The 19024-nt window shown below is 40.1% G+C and overlaps 2 protein-coding genes across 2 annotated transcripts in view; one reads left to right on the top strand and one right to left on the bottom strand.

The window, feature by feature from the left end:
• The window catches only part of znrf1 (zinc and ring finger 1), a 28085-nt gene extending 18811 nt beyond the window's left edge, over positions 1–9274 (bottom strand). The window contains exon 1 of the mRNA XM_043228328.1: positions 8396–9274. Coding sequence (XP_043084263.1) covers positions 8396–8783 — 388 coding nt within the window. The 5' untranslated portion in view covers positions 8784–9274. The remainder of the gene's footprint in view (positions 1–8395) is intronic.
• A 2173-nt stretch (positions 9275–11447) lies between these two features.
• On the top strand, positions 11448–13657 carry gins3 (GINS complex subunit 3). Its single transcript, XM_043227495.1, has 3 exons — positions 11448–11755; positions 12359–12592; positions 13238–13657. The coding sequence occupies exons 1-3, from the start codon at positions 11585–11587 to the stop codon at positions 13466–13468; spliced, it is 636 nt and encodes a 211-aa protein (XP_043083430.1). The 5' UTR covers positions 11448–11584; the 3' UTR covers positions 13469–13657.
• Positions 13658–19024: the final 5367 nt, after the last annotated feature.

The raw sequence follows: 19024 nt of genomic DNA, 5'->3' as shown, positions 1-19024 counted from the left end.
CAAACAAAGCGGTTGATTACAATGAGGCCATTTACAGACACCAGCGATGCTTAATCAATCAGCGGCAGCGTGAGTCTGTAAAGGACTCGATGATTGCATCACAGAACCGCATCAGGAAGGACGCAAAGCACGACTGACACGTGAGTTTGAGACGTCTTAATAAATCCACCAAGTCTGGGACATCTTATCAGAATTCGCTGATATGAAGCAGATAGGGATATATCGTGACGTTTCAAACAAAAGCTACGAACCATAAAGACAAATGTGCAGGAAACAGCGCATGACTCAGCAGAAAACCACATACAAAAACAGGTCAAACCATTCAAAGGTGTTAAGCGCCTCAGGACTGACTAGAAACCGCAAATGGCCAGACGACGACGACTTCCTGCGACCGTTCATTTGTCACACACTACAGCCAACACGCTACAGCTTAGCGTGATACACACATCCATCACTGCACGCGAACCATAAAGCTCGGTTTCACTCGCCAGCCTCTTTCATTACAAATTATCGATCTTTAAAATATATAACTATTCTGGGGACACAGCGAACCGACTCTGAAGTCAGAGAGCTCGGTGTTTAATGTCTCATTGCCACTACAATTCCCTCCTTTTAGTTAATGCTTGATGAGTGCTAATTTCTCACAGCCTGACCTTCATTCGGGGTTTAGAAAAGGACGACACGGCTGACACGCATCTGCACCGATACAATGGCAGTACTTCATTATCTGCTCTTCTTTAGGTGAGGTTTCTGTACATTCTCTCATATAATCACTCTGACAGCAAACAGAAAGAAGAGAAGCCAATTAAACAGGTACTGGTTTGTGCTGGAGAATATACAGAATATCAACTAATATATATATATATATATATATATATATATATATATATATATATATATATATATATATATATATTCATCTATTCAAACGGTGTTCGCCAAGCAATGGATGCTATTAAACACAGCTGCAAGCATTGTGCAAACAGTAGAGCAAACAACAGAATCTATGTTCAGACATGAGCTTTTATGATGCAATGTTTGAAGTGGGATTTACAAACTTGAGACGTCACCATAATGCATATTTTAGAGATTCAATATGTGTGCATAAAGCAGGTATTATAATCAGTGTAATATCTGCCATATATTATAATATAACTGAAAATAGATGTGCTGTAAATAATCCACATATAGATAATGAACTATAGATGTACAATGCGTAAATGATACATGCACGTGCATATAGAATTGCACATATTAAAGGGAAACAAAAAGCAAGCAACGTGGAGAATGTTGTTGAATTATGCACAATTAATCGATTCTGCAATTATGAGGAAGGCACGTGGGATTGTGTCACTCGCTGTTTGGTTTATATGTCACTTTCATCGATGGTGTAGCTGTATTATTAGTCTAAGAACACTCAGATGGGAAAGAGCAGAGGGAAAATGGGAGGAGTGCCGGAGAAGAGTGAGACAAGGACGTAAACATGGTGACACAGCACTGTCGAAGGAGGGAAGACAGCGAGCGAGCAAGAAGACAGCATGACAGCTTCTTTTAAAGCAGTGCCCATCAGGACAGTATTCCTGCATCTGCATGCCGCCTCACAACAAGCAGCTTTGCCGTCTGAAGCCTCGGATTTGAGAGCTGACGAGTCAAGGGCATTCCCTGTCACTAGTTGCGAGGGCGTTGTGTATTAGCTTATTCAGCGCAAGTGTGTTTGTGTGTATGCAAGTGCCTCCATATCACTTTCTAGGTTATAGCCTACACAAACATATCAGTTTTAAGTGTTTATGCTATACAATCCCAGAGGAAATTTCAACTGCTATTTCACAGATCAGGAGCTGTTTCATATGTCGCCTCCACCTCGGATGTTTCTCCTAAATATTTTACACAAATTATTTATAATTAGTTATACAATAGGATAGAGCTATTTATTTTATACAGATCTGATCATTTAATCCTGGATGAACTGGACTGATTTTGTGATGGGTATGATTAACAAACCTGAGCACTGACTGAGATAACAATACAAATAAAAAACTATCCTAAAAATAAAAATCACTTCTTTGTAGATAACTGATCAAATGTCACCATTTATAATGTTACGAAATGCTTCTATTTCAAAAGAAATGCCTGAAAGAATCCTGAAAACGACGCATCGTGGTTTTTAAAATTATTAAGCAGCACATCTGTTTGCAACATTGATAATAAGAAATGTTTCTTGAGCAGCAAATTAGCATATTACAATGATTTCTGAATTCATGTGACAATTAAATCACAATAACATTCTACAGTTTTTACTGTATCTTTGATCAAATGAATGCAGCCTTGGTGAGCAAAAGAGAACATAACTTACTGACTTCCAAATGGTAGTCGCTAAAGGTTACATTTAATATCATTATTAAAATATAAATGTTTTAAAGATTAACTTTAAGTGAGTAATGCAACCTAAAAGCTATATATTCGAAAAGATTAAATTACAATAATTTCTGTTGTCCAGATCGTTTTAAGCCACAATAAATTCTGATGATGACTGAATAAATGTTGCTAGTTAAGCCAGACAGGAAACTGGGTCAGGAACGCCAGCTCACCAACATCCAAAATGTAACATGTGGATGACAATTCTAGATTTGCAAAAAGAAACTAGCGCTTCTGTCGGTTAATCAGACTCTTGTTATCCACTGACACTGACAATAATCTCAAATTTATCAGTCTTATCACTGCATAATATACTGTAAGAAGGTTACAAGACTCCAATGCATTTAAATGCAAAGCGCAGAGAGATATAGCGCATAAAAGAGAGCGAAAGCAGCAACAAAAACAAATCAATATTGCATGTTGTTTTCACCGCTTATCAGCTCTCAAAGAACGCTGTCTGCAAGGAGGCTTATTGTGTCTCGAAATCAGTGGCGGCCATCGGAGGGCCATCTGAATCACAGCCTCCGACGCTCCTGAATGGAACGGCCAGGATGCCCATACATGGGCGTAACGTGTTCACATGACATCAGAACGAACTCTCCTCAACTAGTTTCAACTTATTACCTTCAGTGGGAAAAGAACAGCTGTTTCCATGGCAACAGCAGAACGAGAGGGAGGTAATGACATGGAGAGTGTGTGTGTGTGTGGTTATAGATGCAGACATACTGTTTTCCTCTGTAAACTTCCTGATTACAGGATGTTGTTTTGGCCCTTGAGAGAAAAGACGGGGGTATATTTTTCTCGTCGATAGCGTGCGAAGCATCACGTAACAATGTGTAAGGTCTCAAAAGACGATGAAGTGAGCGCACAATGGCGAAAAACTACATCGCAAAAGTCCCTGGGGCGACACGAGCCGCCCTTGTGCTTGTCACAGGTTTATCTTTAGCCGGTCTCCACTGTATAATGGTAAGGTTTGGTCGCCGCTCCATGGAAACTGTTGTCACGGCCTTCTAATTGGCTGGTTGTTTGCACTGGCTTCTCCTCCTTCATTGAAGGAGCTCTGGCAGCTGTCATTCATGCAGGATGTGTGAGTGACGGGCCGGGGGGGAAATGTCTCTCTGTTTCTCGCTCGCTCTCCCTCCCTCTGGGTCTCGGTGAAATGAGTGTGCGAGTGTTGTGGGGGTGGCAGGCTTGTTGAGGCCGCATGTAAGACTGCAGCCTGAAAACAGCGGTGGCAAGCGACAGGGTTGTCACAGCAACAGCCGACCTCCTTCAACTCTGTGATGCATAGCTGTCTACCGATTCACAGGGGCCCTACGCAGTGCACGCTGCTCCCTGTGCACTGAGAAGGGTACGTGTGTGAAAAGTTCAATGGCAATGGCCACAAACTTGAGTAAAGTATGACGCCAGATTTATGTGAGATGAATATATATATAAGCACATAAAAAAAGTATTACATTCTAAAAATGTACATTTAAAAGAAATATTAAATTACATAAAAATTATTCTTCAGAATTAGCATATTCAATGTAATATTTCACATTATATTTATTTATCAACATATGGAATACATACAATAATTCGGCAAACCGCAAACCAATAGATTTAAACCCCAAAATTGTTTCTCATCGAACTCATAAAACAGATAAATAGACAATATATTTCTCTATGTAAACATTTACACAAAAATGACTTGCCAGTTTGAGATACCCCATATATATTTACATTACGGTATTCAGTGTTTATCCAAAATGATTTACTCAAATCCCTCATTTTAGCTGGACCCTCATATTTTTTTACCCGACATGGCCGAATATCCCGTGAAGTAAACTTGAGAGACACTACCAGACGATTGAAATGCATCCTGTATATCTGTGCATACGTGCGTGTCTGATTTTGTTTTTGGGACTCTGTGTCTTCCTTTTGTGTCAGTAAGATGCTGCGCATGTGTATGTGCATCTGTGTCTTTGCATAAATGTATTACACCCTGAGCTAAGAGAGAGAGAGCGAGAGAGAGAGAGACCAGTGAGGCAAAGAAAAGCAGAAATAATTTGAGAGAGTGACCTATATTTCTTGAATCCTGCTGCCAGACAGATCAGCACAGATGTTCCACAATCCCAACATTCCTAAAAGACTTGCCACTAAAACCAGCACCGAAACGCTCTGTTTCGGTTATAATTAACACGCATTATTGACGTTGACTTAAAATGTCATTCTAAAGACTTCCGTTGTGATATGAGGGCTGCTTTAAAAGTGGCAAATATGCAGCAGCGAAGGCCGGTGAATGATTACTCGGTTTTCTAATGGGTAAGCAATAATGATTAAACAGAGCACTTTTAGCGGAGCGATTACTGTTGCTTTTAATCTGCTCGTGTGCAGCAAACAGGTGAGTTGACCAGCCTTCAACACAAACGCTACAGCTTTAATGCGAATGGACCAGAAACTGGTATGCGAAGACTGCCATCACGGCACAGAATCCAATTCATAATTTCGACAAAAAGGATCAGCAAGAAATACCACTTTCTAATTGGAAATTAAACACTGCTACTAACACAATGAGCCTACAATTATTCTGAACAACTTCCTCTAAATAAACATCTATCAATGAGTCAACTTTAAATCACCAGTGCTTACTCTTTAAATAAAGGCAATTATTGATGATTAGTGGTGCTTGCTAAGAAAAACATCGCTACTACGATTGCTCATACTTATTTTCCAGCCCGTAACTCATCCCACACGTTTGTGTTATGAACATGAATGACATTTCAAATCGTGCGGCTTGTGGAGAGGTGAGCTACTTTTCTAAGAAATCATATTCTCCTGGCAGGCAATAAAAAGTCACATATCATCGGTTTAGAAAATATGGAACTAGGTTTGTGTAAATTGTGTACCTCATATATTCATATTTATATGGTAACATTTCTATTGTGATATATATATATATATATATATATATATATATATATATATATATATATATATATATATATATATATACCTATGTATTTTTATTTATATAAAGAACAAATTTCACTTTTTGCCCACCATGTTGCCATGACTTTAACAAGGCATCCAATTTTCCAAAAATCCTAAATTTGTATTATTCTTCATTACCGTTTCCAGCTGTTGTATTAATAAAATCACTAGTTTTCATATGTAAAAGGTGTTCAATTTTATGTAAAAACCAAGCATGAAATTCATAATTGTTTTAATAAAGCTATTGCATATAAAAATGTAGTGCAGCTTTGTCTTCTTTGCTACAGTTTATATGTAGGCCGTTTTTACATGGACAATGAACATATTGCAGTATATGGAAAAATGTAAGAACTAGTTTCTGATATATGTCTTTAATATATTGCATTATAGTTTTTTTCAGTATATTTACAGTACATTTTGTAATCACAGCTACCACCCAGAATGCATTAGAAACCATTCAGAAAATCCTACGCAGTGCCGCAGTGAGTTTTGCATAACTTTCTTTTTTCAGGTAAATATTTGTTTTCCACAGATTTGATCTATTTTCCATTAATAATCAGAATTAAACCCCAACCTAAAACTATGCAATAGACAAAGGACTGCTTTAATTATTTAGTCTGCAAAAATATCACCCCTTACTTCTTACAATCGACTGCATGCTTGCGTTAAGATCTGGCTCCAACCAATCACCAACCAGTGGATTGAACCCAGTCCCTTCCCTATATACTTGTTCATTTTTAAGTAATCCATTCACTTGGATGTACATAACAACAATATTGCAAATCAAAATGTAATGGAATAGAAAGAAAGCTGACTCCACCTGACCAATGATGATCATTGGTAATGCAGTTACTGTAAATATCATGAAATTTGACACAGGAGGTCTACAATGTGTTGCAAGCAGGCTAGCCAGAATAAACAGAATTTACTTGTGAGACAGTGATTAAATCCAGGCTTATTCGTGCCTCGTATAACCTGTAGGGGGCTGATAGCTTTGCAGATAATATAAACTTGCTGCTTACCAATTCTATACAGTTAAAGCTTCCTATTTTTGCCTGAAATAGTCCAACAGCAAAACTGTAAACCATAAATGCGCAGTCGATTATTAAGTAAGGGTTTCTGTGCCACTGGCTCAACTGAATTGCAAAAATAACGAGTGTAAAACAGGTTTCCTGAACACTCCCTCCATCTGCCATTGGCTAGCCAAACAGATTGGTTGAGGTAATGTTTCTGCTGCTAGTTAGCGAGCTCAAACCAACAGACTGATTGATAGCAAATATGTAGCTAACTAGTTGTGAAGGACAATTTAATTACGAAATAGAAAACAAACTGTTACAGTACGATACGTACTTACAGTATGACTTATCTTCTTCTGTGAAGCACAAAAGATATTTTTTGAAGAATGATTTTGTTTTTGACAGTGTACGGACAGAAAATCACAACAATTTGCAAAATATCTGCTTTTGTGTTCCGTGGATGTTTTTAGGGCGAGTAAAAGATTACTAAAGATTGCTTTCACTTCACAAGAGGAAAAAAAAGTGTTCGCATTCATGCCGTTTTCATTCATAGACCAATTGAGATGATACGAGCGGGTATGTTTAAGTCGGTGTTTCAGACGAGTCATTCCCACTTTATTAAGCGTTTGACATGAGAATATACCTGTTTACTACATCTTACTTTCAAACACAGGGGAACAGGCAGTACTTTTCCTAGAACCGTTTCCCCTCATGATCCCTGAGCCCCACCCTTCAGAAAAGCACCTGACCTCTCTTGTGTTCACCGTGACATTCATTAACTCACAGTAGCAACCTGGCAACCTGTGGGTGATCGCCGTTTTGAAGCCAAATCACACGCCATGACATTCAAGGGCCGAGCGCCTCACCTGTTAACATGAGCTACGTTCCCTGAAAATGAGGGAAGCCTCATTTGGTGTCAGTGAAATAACCTTTAAGGGAAAACGGAGTCAAATTGTTTACATCTGGCAGGTTTCCTCTGGAGGCCACGTTTGGGGCTTGCTTAACGAGCGCCGAGAGACCGAGGCTGGAAGGCATCGGAGTGCTGCGGCTCAGGCCTTGACAAGCCTAGCGGTGGTGTTTCAGTCGTGAATGAATCGTTCTTGTTCACTTCCATGTGCTGACTCATATTTCTGTCTCTTTCAGAGGCAAGGGACTGTCTGAGGGGACTGATATAGCATGAATATGCAGCTTCCGAGTACGAGTCTGAGCAAGACTCCAAGCAATAAAGACTTAGACGTTTTAATGTGAATCGGCTCAGTGGGTCGTAGAAGATAGACTGGGCATTTATTATGTTTATTCCCGCCGATAACTGAATTTTATTTGTTTAGATCGTTAAGTGAGTTAATATCGATCTCACCGAGAGGAGAAAGGTGGAGATTATCTACGAATATATTGATTCATCTGTAGTTAAAATAATGTACTTAATGCAACTCTTTTGGAGTTGACAAAATGGAGATCAAACTTAATGTTTTTACTGAATCGGATCAATAATTGATTCAATGACTCGAACACACTCACACACACACACACACACACACAAATAAACTTGATGGTCGCCACCTACTGACATAACGATACAGTAAGCGGAAAAAGTCGCTAAACAAACCAGAAAACCGAATCCTTTGAGTGAAGTGATTCAAACGACTCGAGTCACTGTAATGAAACAAAATCCCCGCCACTAAAACCCGGTCGCGGAGACATATTGTGGTTCCAGCTAAGCGGATGATAACCATTGAGTCCCCCTCCCTTTGTAATCACAGGCTAATTGTCCCAGTAAGATTTGGCAACCTGGCTTATTAACGTCGATTCGCGCCAGCCGAGTCCAGCCGTTGGTCAGACGGGTCTCGTGCGCATTCCCCCTCCCGCCGGCGCGAAAACTGGAGCAGCAGCAGCGTGCCCTCAAGTGATATTCCGTGCTACATGTGGTGGCATCGATGTAGCTTTGTGCCACTGCGCCCTGTTTATGCGGAGTTTGAGTTATCACTTACCGCTATGGGCGCTAAACCATCGGGGCGCGATGTGCAGGGGCAAAGTGTCTGCCAACGACGCCCGGGGTCCCAGGTAAAGCATACCGTCCGTGTGGTGCCCGCCGCCCGTTTCTTGGTATCCGTTCCCGTTATGAGCGGGATCCGAGCCAGACCCCCCTCCGGCTCTGTCCGAGTCTGTTCCTCTAGGGGTGTAAAACCCGAAGGGCACCGTGGCGCTGTGATCTATGCCCATCCCCGCCACGGAGCTCACCGAGCGGCTGCGCAGTCCCATCGTGCCACCTGGCCGGTAGTGTCCGAAGTGGGCCGAGGGTGGCACCGCGCTGTCATCCGTCGAGACACCGGGAAAAGCTCCCCGGGGCCGCCCCGCCGTACTCTGCTTGCCCCCCATCCAAAAGTATCCGCTAAAAATGGGTGGGGGTGTCGCGGAAAGGGTGTCGCGGATCGCCCTGCGGCGCTTCTCGAGCCTCCTTCAAACAAGCGACCGAAACAAGCGCTAAAATCCGCGGTTGTCAAGTCTGACTAAAACAGCTGTGTCTGGCAGACGCAACAGCCCATTTTCCCGGCCGAATCATGGACCTAAAGTCTCAATAATCACCTCGGGGAGCAAGGGGTGACGATAAAGCCGTTCGCGCGAGCAAAAACGCAACACGTTCTCCGCTTACGAGCAACTGACAGGACAGCCTGCCCGAAACCGCCAGCCTCAACAACACATCCGCACTACTTTGAACGCAAAAGCTCTCTCTTATTCAGAGAGGACCGACTCAAAACACGCCGGCCATGATGCCCGTCCGGTGGATAGGTCCAGAGGTCCGCTCGTCCTCCCTCCGTCTGCCTGGAGATCGGTTCAGCGTGTGCCGCTGCGCCGCCGCCGCCGCCGCTGCTGCTGCTGGGAGACAATAGAGGCGGTTACTGCGCATACGCGGATTAACAGCGGCGAGGTGTGTTGTAAACGCGAGCATGGATTTACAATATCTAGCCCAAACAATCTATTATTGAGAAGCGCCCTTTTTTTTACGCAGACAACGTCTCGCCTCCCACAGCCGCTCGGTTCTCTGAATACGGTGTTAAAGGAGGACAGAGATGTGACCCGGTAACGTTGCCATAACGAAGTTATAACACGGAGGCGGCGGACATGATTTAATTTGGGTACTCCTCATGTTTTCATTCGCAACCATTCAGTCGGAGGCCTAATAAATGTGCTTGAGTAGAGGAAAATGATCTTTCATCTCCATAATGGGGCCAAAAATGCTGGAGGATTCTGTCGGCGAGCCATTAAATCTCAGGGCACCTGACAGTTACATGCAGGAGGAAAACCATGGTTTAGATCACAAACTGATATATGTGCGAAATTCCCTGTTAAGTTGTCAGCTTCAAAGTACTTTACTGACATGATTGTTTTTGTATCTTGAAAAATAATTACACAAACACACACGAGCACACACAATAAAAACAGGAAAAAGTGAAACAGTAAAAAGAAAAAAACACACACACACACACACACACACACACACACACACACAGGAAAATGTGAAACAGTAAAAAGAAAAAATGTACACACACACACACACACACACACACACAACAAAAACAGGAAAAAGTGAAACAGTAAAAAGAAAAAATGTACACACACACACACACACACAAAAATAAAAAAAGGAAAACAGAAACAGTAAAAGAAAAAAATGTACACACACACACACACACATATATATATATATATATATATATATATATATATATATATATATATATATATATATAGATATATCATACATATCATATATAAATATCAGGCATGATAATAGATAATTGCAATATCAAATGATATACAATGCAATCAAATAAACTTTCAGTAAGACAAAGCATCTACCTCTTCTGTCTTTCTACTCATCGCTTGCAGTAAATCAATATATTATGCTTATTAATATTTCTGGATTCATAAATGATGTATGGACCACATCACTAATATAGTGTGCATTGCATAAAACCTACTTAAATCTTTTAGAGACACAGTCTTGTAGCAGGACTGTAACAACCATAGACGCTGATGTAAATTATTACATTCGGTTCCCCTGAGGCTTTTTAAAATTAGCATAAAGTACACGATTATTATATTATTTTTTACTGCCTGCCTTTCTCACAATTCAACAACATTTTAGTCAAAGCTGTCTAATGTGTTCAGAGCGCCGAGCAATGTCACACTGAGGGCCATTTTGAGAATATAATTTATGGGTAATCTTAGCACAATAAATAAAACCTTAATTTATGTCCATAAAGAGATGAAACAAAACAGAGCCTGTTCTGTAAATTTGGCTGTGACCTTTAACTGAAATTTAACTGCAAAAGTCCTCTTATTGGACTTATTTTTCACTTATTTATGCTGTAAATCAAAGTGCATTTGAGTATAAAATTGCATTTTTATTTATATGAAGATGAAAAGCACAACATTTTGTGGCAGTCCAGTTAGAGATAACATATTAACTGAGACATTTATAGATATACTGACAATACAAGAATTTAAAGCTTTGTTAATTGCTTATATTAACTTAGATGTAGAAATTAGATACTAAATTTCTACATTAAGTTTATTTAAAGGCAGGCCACTTGCAAAATATTGTTATGTTTAAAGGAGACTATCCATGATATCCGGTTGAAAGCAATCGCTGCAATTATAGCCTGCTTCGTGTTTAAGTTAAAGACACAGCGACATCTAATGGCCAAAGTGATAAATGCACACGAAAGATTGATGAATATATTTGATCTACACATTAACGAACACAATGCACATAGTATTATATTAATTTAAATACTTATGTAATATTTTATATTGTTTCTATTTTTCTTTTCGTTGCTGATTAATAAAATAATTCTAATACAAAATGTACAGCAGCCAACCAAACTACTGTTTTCTTTGTTTGTTTTATTTTTTACAGGCCTGGTGTATCGACTTGGAATTTCCTCTTAAGTTTTAAAGGATAAATGTGCTGTAAATCAAAGAAGTCTGTCTCGATCGCTCTGTTATCGACTGCTCCAGTCTGTTCGATGCTCCTCGTGCTCGGTGCTCTATTACTTGTCATTCGAAGCTGCGCGCCAAATGCTGCCTTAGACGGCGCCGTAGTTTCGAGATGTTCCTCTTTATTTCGTATTAGCTTTCTTTGCGCATTTAGAGTTCGCGCATAAACATCAACAATGGACTCGCAGTCCTACATGCCCGTTCCCCCGGGGATCGGAATGGAGGAGAACTTCTTTTCTCTCGACGATATTTTACTTTCTCACGAGCGGCTGCCGTGCAGGACCGAGAGCGCGTTCCCGCGACTCGGGTTCCTCGAGAAATCCAGCGAGACACGCGACATACCAGAGGTACATTAATCTCTGGTTTAAAACGGTTATGGAAGCGTTTAAAAGCTTTCGGAGTACTTTTGCGCACAGTGGGTCGAAAGCGGGTTAAATAAAGGAAACATTAAAATGCATGGCTGTTGGTAAGATTGACGGATTTCAACGTAAGAGCCTAATGTATAAAGAAATTAGAAATGACGTTTAAACCAAAGTAAACATTGGTTTAGGTTTTTAAAATGCGAATGAATACATAAATGTCAATTGTAGCATAATTTGTGCGAAATTATAAAAATGTTTAATATACATAATGAGGTTAGCCTTAATACTAAAAGGTCATCTTCACCACAGAATGTTACAAATAGAAACTATATTGTTAAAAGTTATATTGGTACTGAAAGTTGCATGCATAGAAAGTTCTTTGCATACTTATTTATGGTCGATAACGGGTAAAAACTTCCAGACACTTTCCAAAAGAAGATTCCAAGAAATCCTTAAAAGTTTCTGTAATTTCTGGAACGTCTCTGAACTGACCACGACCTGTTTATATGGTGACTTCATATGAGAAACAGGTTCTGTCTTTTGGCACACGTCTGTACGTGATTGGTTTATACTGTTTTTATGTTTCAGGGCACAAAGATGGAGATGCCACTGTGGCTGGCCAAGGGCCTGTATGAAAGGAAGAGGCGAGTGCTGTCCGTGGAGCTGCCAAAGGTGTACCGAGAGGGTTGGAGAACCGTGTTCGGGGCAGATCCAATTGTTGTAGACTTGCACAAAATGGGGCCGTATTACTATGGCTTGGGTTCCCAGATGCTACATTTTGACAGCCCAGAAAACCCGGAGATTGCTAACACCATCCTCCAGGTGAGCGTGCCTTGATGGGTAGTCACACAATACGCAATTATAGATGTAAAGAAACCAGTTTGACCATATTCATATGCGAACCATAAAATATAAGTTGTTTAACCTATTAGCTAGAAGAAAGCTTGGTGGTGCGCAGCTTTAAATGCTGAGATCATGTCAATTAAATAACTAAATAATAATGTATAATAATCCATCTGCTGTTTCTTGCCTTACCCAGTAGAGGGAGCAGTACGTTTAAAATCATTACTAGTTCTGACCAGTTGCTGGGCAGACTGATATGCCAGGTTGAATAGGACGTACAGTTCTGTAGTCTTCTATCAGTGAACACTATTAAAGCTCTGTGTTAGAAGCTCCATGCAAAATTCAGGGCATTAAATGTCTGCTGCATAGCTATTATGGGTATCACTGTGTATTATTACAATACAAAAAGCACATTTGAATATTTAAGCAAGAAAACGGCATTGTTCTTCTATGTTGATAAAATGTTTTTAGTCTTTTAGCATTAGTCATGAAGTACTTGTACTACCATTTTTAAGTGTAGGAGTTTTATATGCAGCTCAACAGAAAATAACCGTCTCTGTATCTTATATACAGAATATGTATGACTTCATAAACTTTATATACTCTCCCCATCTCTCTTATTAGACCTTCATTGGTCGTTTCCGTCGGACCATGGACTCGTCCCAGAACGCCTACAATGAAGACACATCAGCGCTGGTAGAGCGCTTGGACTGCTTGGAGAGGAGCTTGTTTAAGGCAGGCCAGAGTGGACTAAACAGTTTTCAGCTTTGGGAAAAGGGCCTGTCTTCTCACCTCACTGCTTCTAGTCTAGTTATCAACTACAGAAAGAGGAAAATTACTGACCTGCAGGCCTGAAAGACCAAAAGATTACAAAGAAGGACTAAGAACACTTTCCAGTGAGTGTGTGGGAAAGTGGGACGCTTGCATGTTTGTGTTATTGAGAGAATTGTGCAAACTGCTTGTGAGCTTTTTACCGTAGTATTTTTGTGTATAAACAATATTTGAGCTTTGTATATGATCAATAAATAAGTTTCATATATTGTTTTACTGTTTCTTCCTTAACTTCATAAAGGTCATACATTTTTTTTATCTTTACAAAAAAACTTTCCCCCTAGAGATGCGTTTTTTATAAAAAAATTTCCTAAAGAGGACAGAACAAATTTAATCGGTTAAATCAGTTTTTTTTTTTTCATAGAATTATGAGTTTGCGCGTCATGGCTGTCAATAACTTTTAACAAAGATTATTTCCAGTGTTCGTACTGAAACATAAATAATGAACATTAGTGTGTTTATGCTGTCATATAAAGAGTGCTGCTTTCTGATAATCCATGAGCTCTTATATTTAGAATATTGGAGGTGACATTTGTATGCGTCATCAGGATGTTCGTGACTAAGTGTGTGTGAGCGAGTCTAATTTGCATCAGTCAACACAAGGACGAATCAAATCACTGCATGTCTCCACACTTCAGTGCTCCTTTCTCTCCCCTCTTAAAACAAACATCTATATCTTATGTATATTTGAACGGAGAATCTCTTCTCTGGGATCAGATTTCAAATGTCTTCGTCTTCTCCTTTTTAATGAGCATGTTTATGAGTCCTGGCTGCTTGTTCATGCGTAAAATATGGGTCAGCTGATGTGTACGACCTCGTCCGTGATTTCGGAATGGAAGTTATTGATATGTCCCTCTGGGATGGTCATATCGACCTTGTTATCTCTCTGCAGCCTCAGCTGAGTTGGCTTGGGTAGGGCAGGAGGGATTTATTGACTTTTTGAAAGGTCTAAACTAAAAGAAAAGTCACTCATTGCCCTACAGTTCTCTTGAAGTTACATCATTTGGTGGCTTGATTACAAATGGGGCAATGACTTTATTGAATAACCATACATATTCAGACAGTAAACAGAAGCATTCATGTTCGCAAAGAGTAAATCACAGTTGTTTCTCTCTCACTCTCTTTTTTTTTTTGGGTTGCGCTCCATAGTGGTTGAGGGCAATGGTAACCAGAAGGTTGATTCAATTTCACAAGGTGAAAGCCCTTTTAGAAACTACACAGCAGTTCTAGCTTTACACGTTAAATGACACTGTATCTGATTATTCCTTTCACTATACATACAGAGTTAAATACCCTAGGTTACCGTTCCTTAGCTTCTAAGTAAATGGTGTCAAGTGTTTCACCGTGACCCATGCTGGGTCTCCTAGAACACTACCATTTCTTGTTGTTGCTCAATGAATCACTCCTGACCTGGATTCACAGTGTGGCTTTTCTGGCATGAGCTAGAGATGTACTACTCCTCTTAAGAGTCATGAACATGGAGCTGACCCAGCTACTCCCAAATAACCCTGTTAATAGTCTGTTTTATGTTAAGAGTGGCATTTATAGCTTACTGAATTACAGCGCATGCAAGATGTTTCTTTAAGTGCAGACACTTAGGCTATAATATTTTATGAAGATGTAGTCCAGTGTGCAGTGTTACAAAATGACAGTTGATTACCAAACCAATGCTTTCCAGAGATGCAAGCACAATGTATCTACAGTAGCACTGTCTCTGTAGCAACGCTGCATATTTTGAGTAGACTCTGGTGCTGGAACATTTCATTGTGCCTTAAGATTGCATTTCATTTGAATAAACACACACACACACACACAGACCGAAAATATTCTAATGTGAACCCAAAAAGTTGAAACATTTTTTGTTTAAAAGAGATGAAGTCTATCCCTTCCTCTCTCAAAAGACCTCTCCATTATTCATGTTTTTAACTGTATGAGAATCCTGCAAAGATTCCATCTGTCCTCAGTTGACTGTGTTGCATCTCTTTTTAACGGAGTTGGAGGAAAAGTATCCACTAGTGTTCCCATGTCTGTCTTTGAGCTTCTTTTGGCTTCTCGCCTTAGCCATTCCAGTGAGCCGATTTTCAGACCTTCTCGTTTGAAAAGAACAGACACGACTCGGAGGCATAAGAAGCGAAAGAGTGAGAGATGGAGAGAGAAACAGAGGTGTCAGGATTAGCCGTATCTAAGCTAACGCCCCCGCGCTCCTCTTCAGATGTGGCTAATCTCTCCCCGACTGGGTTTGCATTCACTCTGAAACACCGGCTCAAACAAGCCTGTGCACTAAAGCAGGTGGGAGGTTGAGAACAGTGTTTTATGCCCCCCCTGTTAATATTTTTGATGGTGGAACCTGTGGTGGACTTCTAAAACCGAGGAGGTGAAGTCTCCCCTCTTCTTTTTTTTCACGAATGTATTTAGGTTAATGGCGTATGAAACGTTTCATATAGCTTTTATTTGTACCACTTGCATTTGCTAGCCTATTTTTATGACCTTATATTCAAAATATTAGTCATTAGATATTTTGTTCGATATTTTGTTCTTTACCATAACAACATAACAACCCTTTTGGAAATTCCGCCGAAGTTTGATGTCAGAATAGATAGGGTGTTCTTTCTGAGCTACTTTCAATGCTTGATTCGTCTGTTTTGTTTGCAGTATTGCTCACCGCAGAGTGACCTGACTTTTATAAATAGGCTGTGCGAGTGTTGGATGTGCAATAAACGGTGTCTTCTCCTGTGTTTTTATGTCTTTTTGTCTCACCACCTCTCTCCTCACCTTGTTTTCCATTTTCGCTATCACTGTCAGGCAATGCCAGTTTGACAGACAAGTACGTTCACGCTGATGAGAAAAAAACATCCATAAATATCAGAGTCAAGTGACCTGTTCTCCTTCGTTCCTGCTATAATGGAGGGATGAGTCATAGCTCAGCTGTCTATCTCCAGTGTGCCTTTTTTCTTCATTCGAGTGGCAGATCACCACATATAAGGAGCATCGTGTTTCAGACAAAATCCAATTTATACGTAAGCATGTACTGAGATAACTTATGTGCTTAAACACCTTAGCAACCGCATAGCAACAACCTACCGCTAGCGGCAGTGATTTTTCAACCACACTGATGAAAGTTACAATGTTGCTGTTTCTTGGGGTTTGGTGTGTCAGAGTGGCTGTCATCGTTGTGTCTTTGACAACGAAGGCCTAAACCTTATAGTAGGTGCATTTCTCATGTTACATCTTTTTTTTGTCAATTATGTAGTATGTCAAATAAAACAAATAAGCATTTTTACGTTTCAGACAAAATTCCGTTCTGGATTCAAGCATGTGCTGAGCCACATTTTGGTCTACATTCAACAAGGTGGTGATAGCAACTCATATTACACAAAATAAAGTTCATTCTCCAGCATTGAAATATACACTATACAGTCTCAAATTTTGCAGAACACACATAAGGCACGGCAGTTTCTTGCCAGTCCATTTTGAAGCAAATGATCGTTCAGAAACTAAACTTTCAGTTGAGTTCTGTCATTCTGATTCGGTCAACTTCTACTGTACGTCGCCCTCTGACGCTCCTTATTCTGACCATCTATACTGCGGACAAAGGTGTACAGTTGACACTCTCCACACTGCAGTGAGCCAGCTGTGTTATCTGTGATAGCACGTGCCTTGAGTATGTCTTGCTTACAAATAAGCAAAGGCTGTCACACTGGCACAGGTACAGACGACCAAACCTCAGATAAACAAGGACTCAAAACATGCTTAGCCTATCAACTGTGGTCACTCTGCTGCCAGGTTTCTCCCAATTCACCACTTAAAACCTGGCTAGGGTCCATCTACTGTTCTAGACCTTTCCAAAAAAGGCGACTGACCTGATTTTTCTTTATCGCAGAGCTAATATAGGGACAAATAAGGGTCAATTAGCCTGTAAGATTGTGAGCCAAGAATGTGTGACAGTCTTTAATTTGCAATAAACAGTGAAGCAGGGAGGAATGTATACTATGCTGCACAGTTGTGTACAGTATGTGGTGATAACTAGTCCATGGAAGTTAAACATAATCATTTAGGGATGGTTTGAGCTAGTGTATTAACTAGTTGAAGCTCTTGAAACCAGCCCTTAGCAAAGAATACTGTATGTCAGACTGTAGAATAATGTGAGTTAATTTTATGTGACATCACATCTCTCATTCAAGTGTGCTGCAATACTGTAGGTCAGCTTTACCATCTCTCTCATTATTGACACGTGACTGCTATGTTTGATTTTAAATTGTTAAAATGTAGGAACACTAGTGGGTTGGCATGTGCTTCCTTTACCCCCTTGATTTTTCAACTATGCCAACAAGATAATGAGATATGTTTATTTATATTCCTGATTCTGGCTCCATAGTGTGTTATATGGCCTTTCCAACAGCAAAAGACCCTCATAATTGCCAAGGAAAGTTTTATTGCCATTTCAAAATTGCTGACAATTTCCAGCCAGAAGCTACTGGCTGAGTCAGATTAGCCAACAACATTTCTCTTGGTATAGCATTAAAGAATATTAAAGACAGTGAGACTGTAGGGGCATGGTACAGTTTTTCCATTCTTCGGGTCTGTTAATTAGGATATTGATTTACTATGATTCAGTGCTCTTGGCGTCTTGCGAATGACAAGTGATTATCACATTCTATGTCATCTCCATCAGTATCATCATTCTTGTCAATATTGCCACCAACCAAAACATTTATCATTTTGTTTGCAACAAAAATATATAGTCAGTCATGCTGCTGCTTTTGGATGACCGTTAATTTTTTGTTTTATTGGTAAAGTTACAGTATCTTCCAAAAGGACTGGCTAACTGGACCATGTTAACCAGTCTTTAACCCTTGACTGCTTTAGTACAAGGCAATTTAGCTATAGAAGGCATAGCAGCAAGAACAGACAATTTCAAAATATGGGGAAAGGCTGAAAAATATGCCTAATTACAGCTGTTTTTAGTGCAAGAATCCTTAACTAACATTAGAAGTAGTCTTCAGGGAAAAGTGCAAGTTGCTATAAAAGAGTACAAAGAATAAGAAAACTGCTTTATACAGTACCAACACATGCATGGGCGTATGTGTCTGTGTCCTCGATTCATGCTGTGATAAGTAAATGTGTGGGTTTGTTATAGCAGTGTTTGGGTGGGTATTTGAGTATGTGCTTATAATCTTGGGAGAACAGTTTCTAGTAAAAACTGACTCGATAAAAGCTCATGCTGCCAAATTTGTGCCTTCCTCCTGAAGTGTAAGAATCATTGTCCAGAGCTACCACTTGTGGTCTAATTGGACAGCCTTTCGTTCTAAGCCTCGAGGCTTTACTCAGTATCCCTGTCTTTCTTTCTCCTCTCTGTCTCCTTGGTTCCTTCCTTCCTTCCTGTCTGCCCTTCGCTATTCTTTCACTCTTCTCCTGTATCCAATTTCTTATCTCTCTGTCTTTCTCCTTGTGTGTCCCTCTTCTCTGTCCCTCTCTGTGATTGCTTTTTCTCTCTCCCTCCCTTTGTCTCGCTCTCATCTGTTGGTATGGCTCAGGCTGCATCATCCAAAAGGACACGTGTTCTCTGTTTATTACAGAGCA

The sequence above is a fragment of the Puntigrus tetrazona genome, chromosome 25, assembly GCF_018831695.1.
Source record: "Puntigrus tetrazona isolate hp1 chromosome 25, ASM1883169v1, whole genome shotgun sequence".
In the NCBI taxonomy this organism is placed as follows: domain Eukaryota; kingdom Metazoa; phylum Chordata; class Actinopteri; order Cypriniformes; family Cyprinidae; genus Puntigrus; species Puntigrus tetrazona.
Note: the sequence above shows the minus strand (reverse complement) of the source record. Positions and strands in the feature narration are given on the sequence as shown.

What these genes read in the sequence shown, in the direction of transcription:
- gins3 (XM_043227495.1), top strand. Translation starts at nt 11,585, where the DNA reads ATGGACTCGCAGTCCTACATGCCCGTTCCCCCGGGGATCGGAATGGAG. An exon ending in AGACACGCGACATACCAGAG is followed by an intron (nt 11,756 to 12,358) that starts GTACATTAATCT and finishes TTTATGTTTCAG; the next exon opens with GGCACAAAGATGGAGATGCC. An exon ending in TTGCTAACACCATCCTCCAG is followed by an intron (nt 12,593 to 13,237) that starts GTGAGCGTGCCT and finishes CTCTCTTATTAG; the next exon opens with ACCTTCATTGGTCGTTTCCG.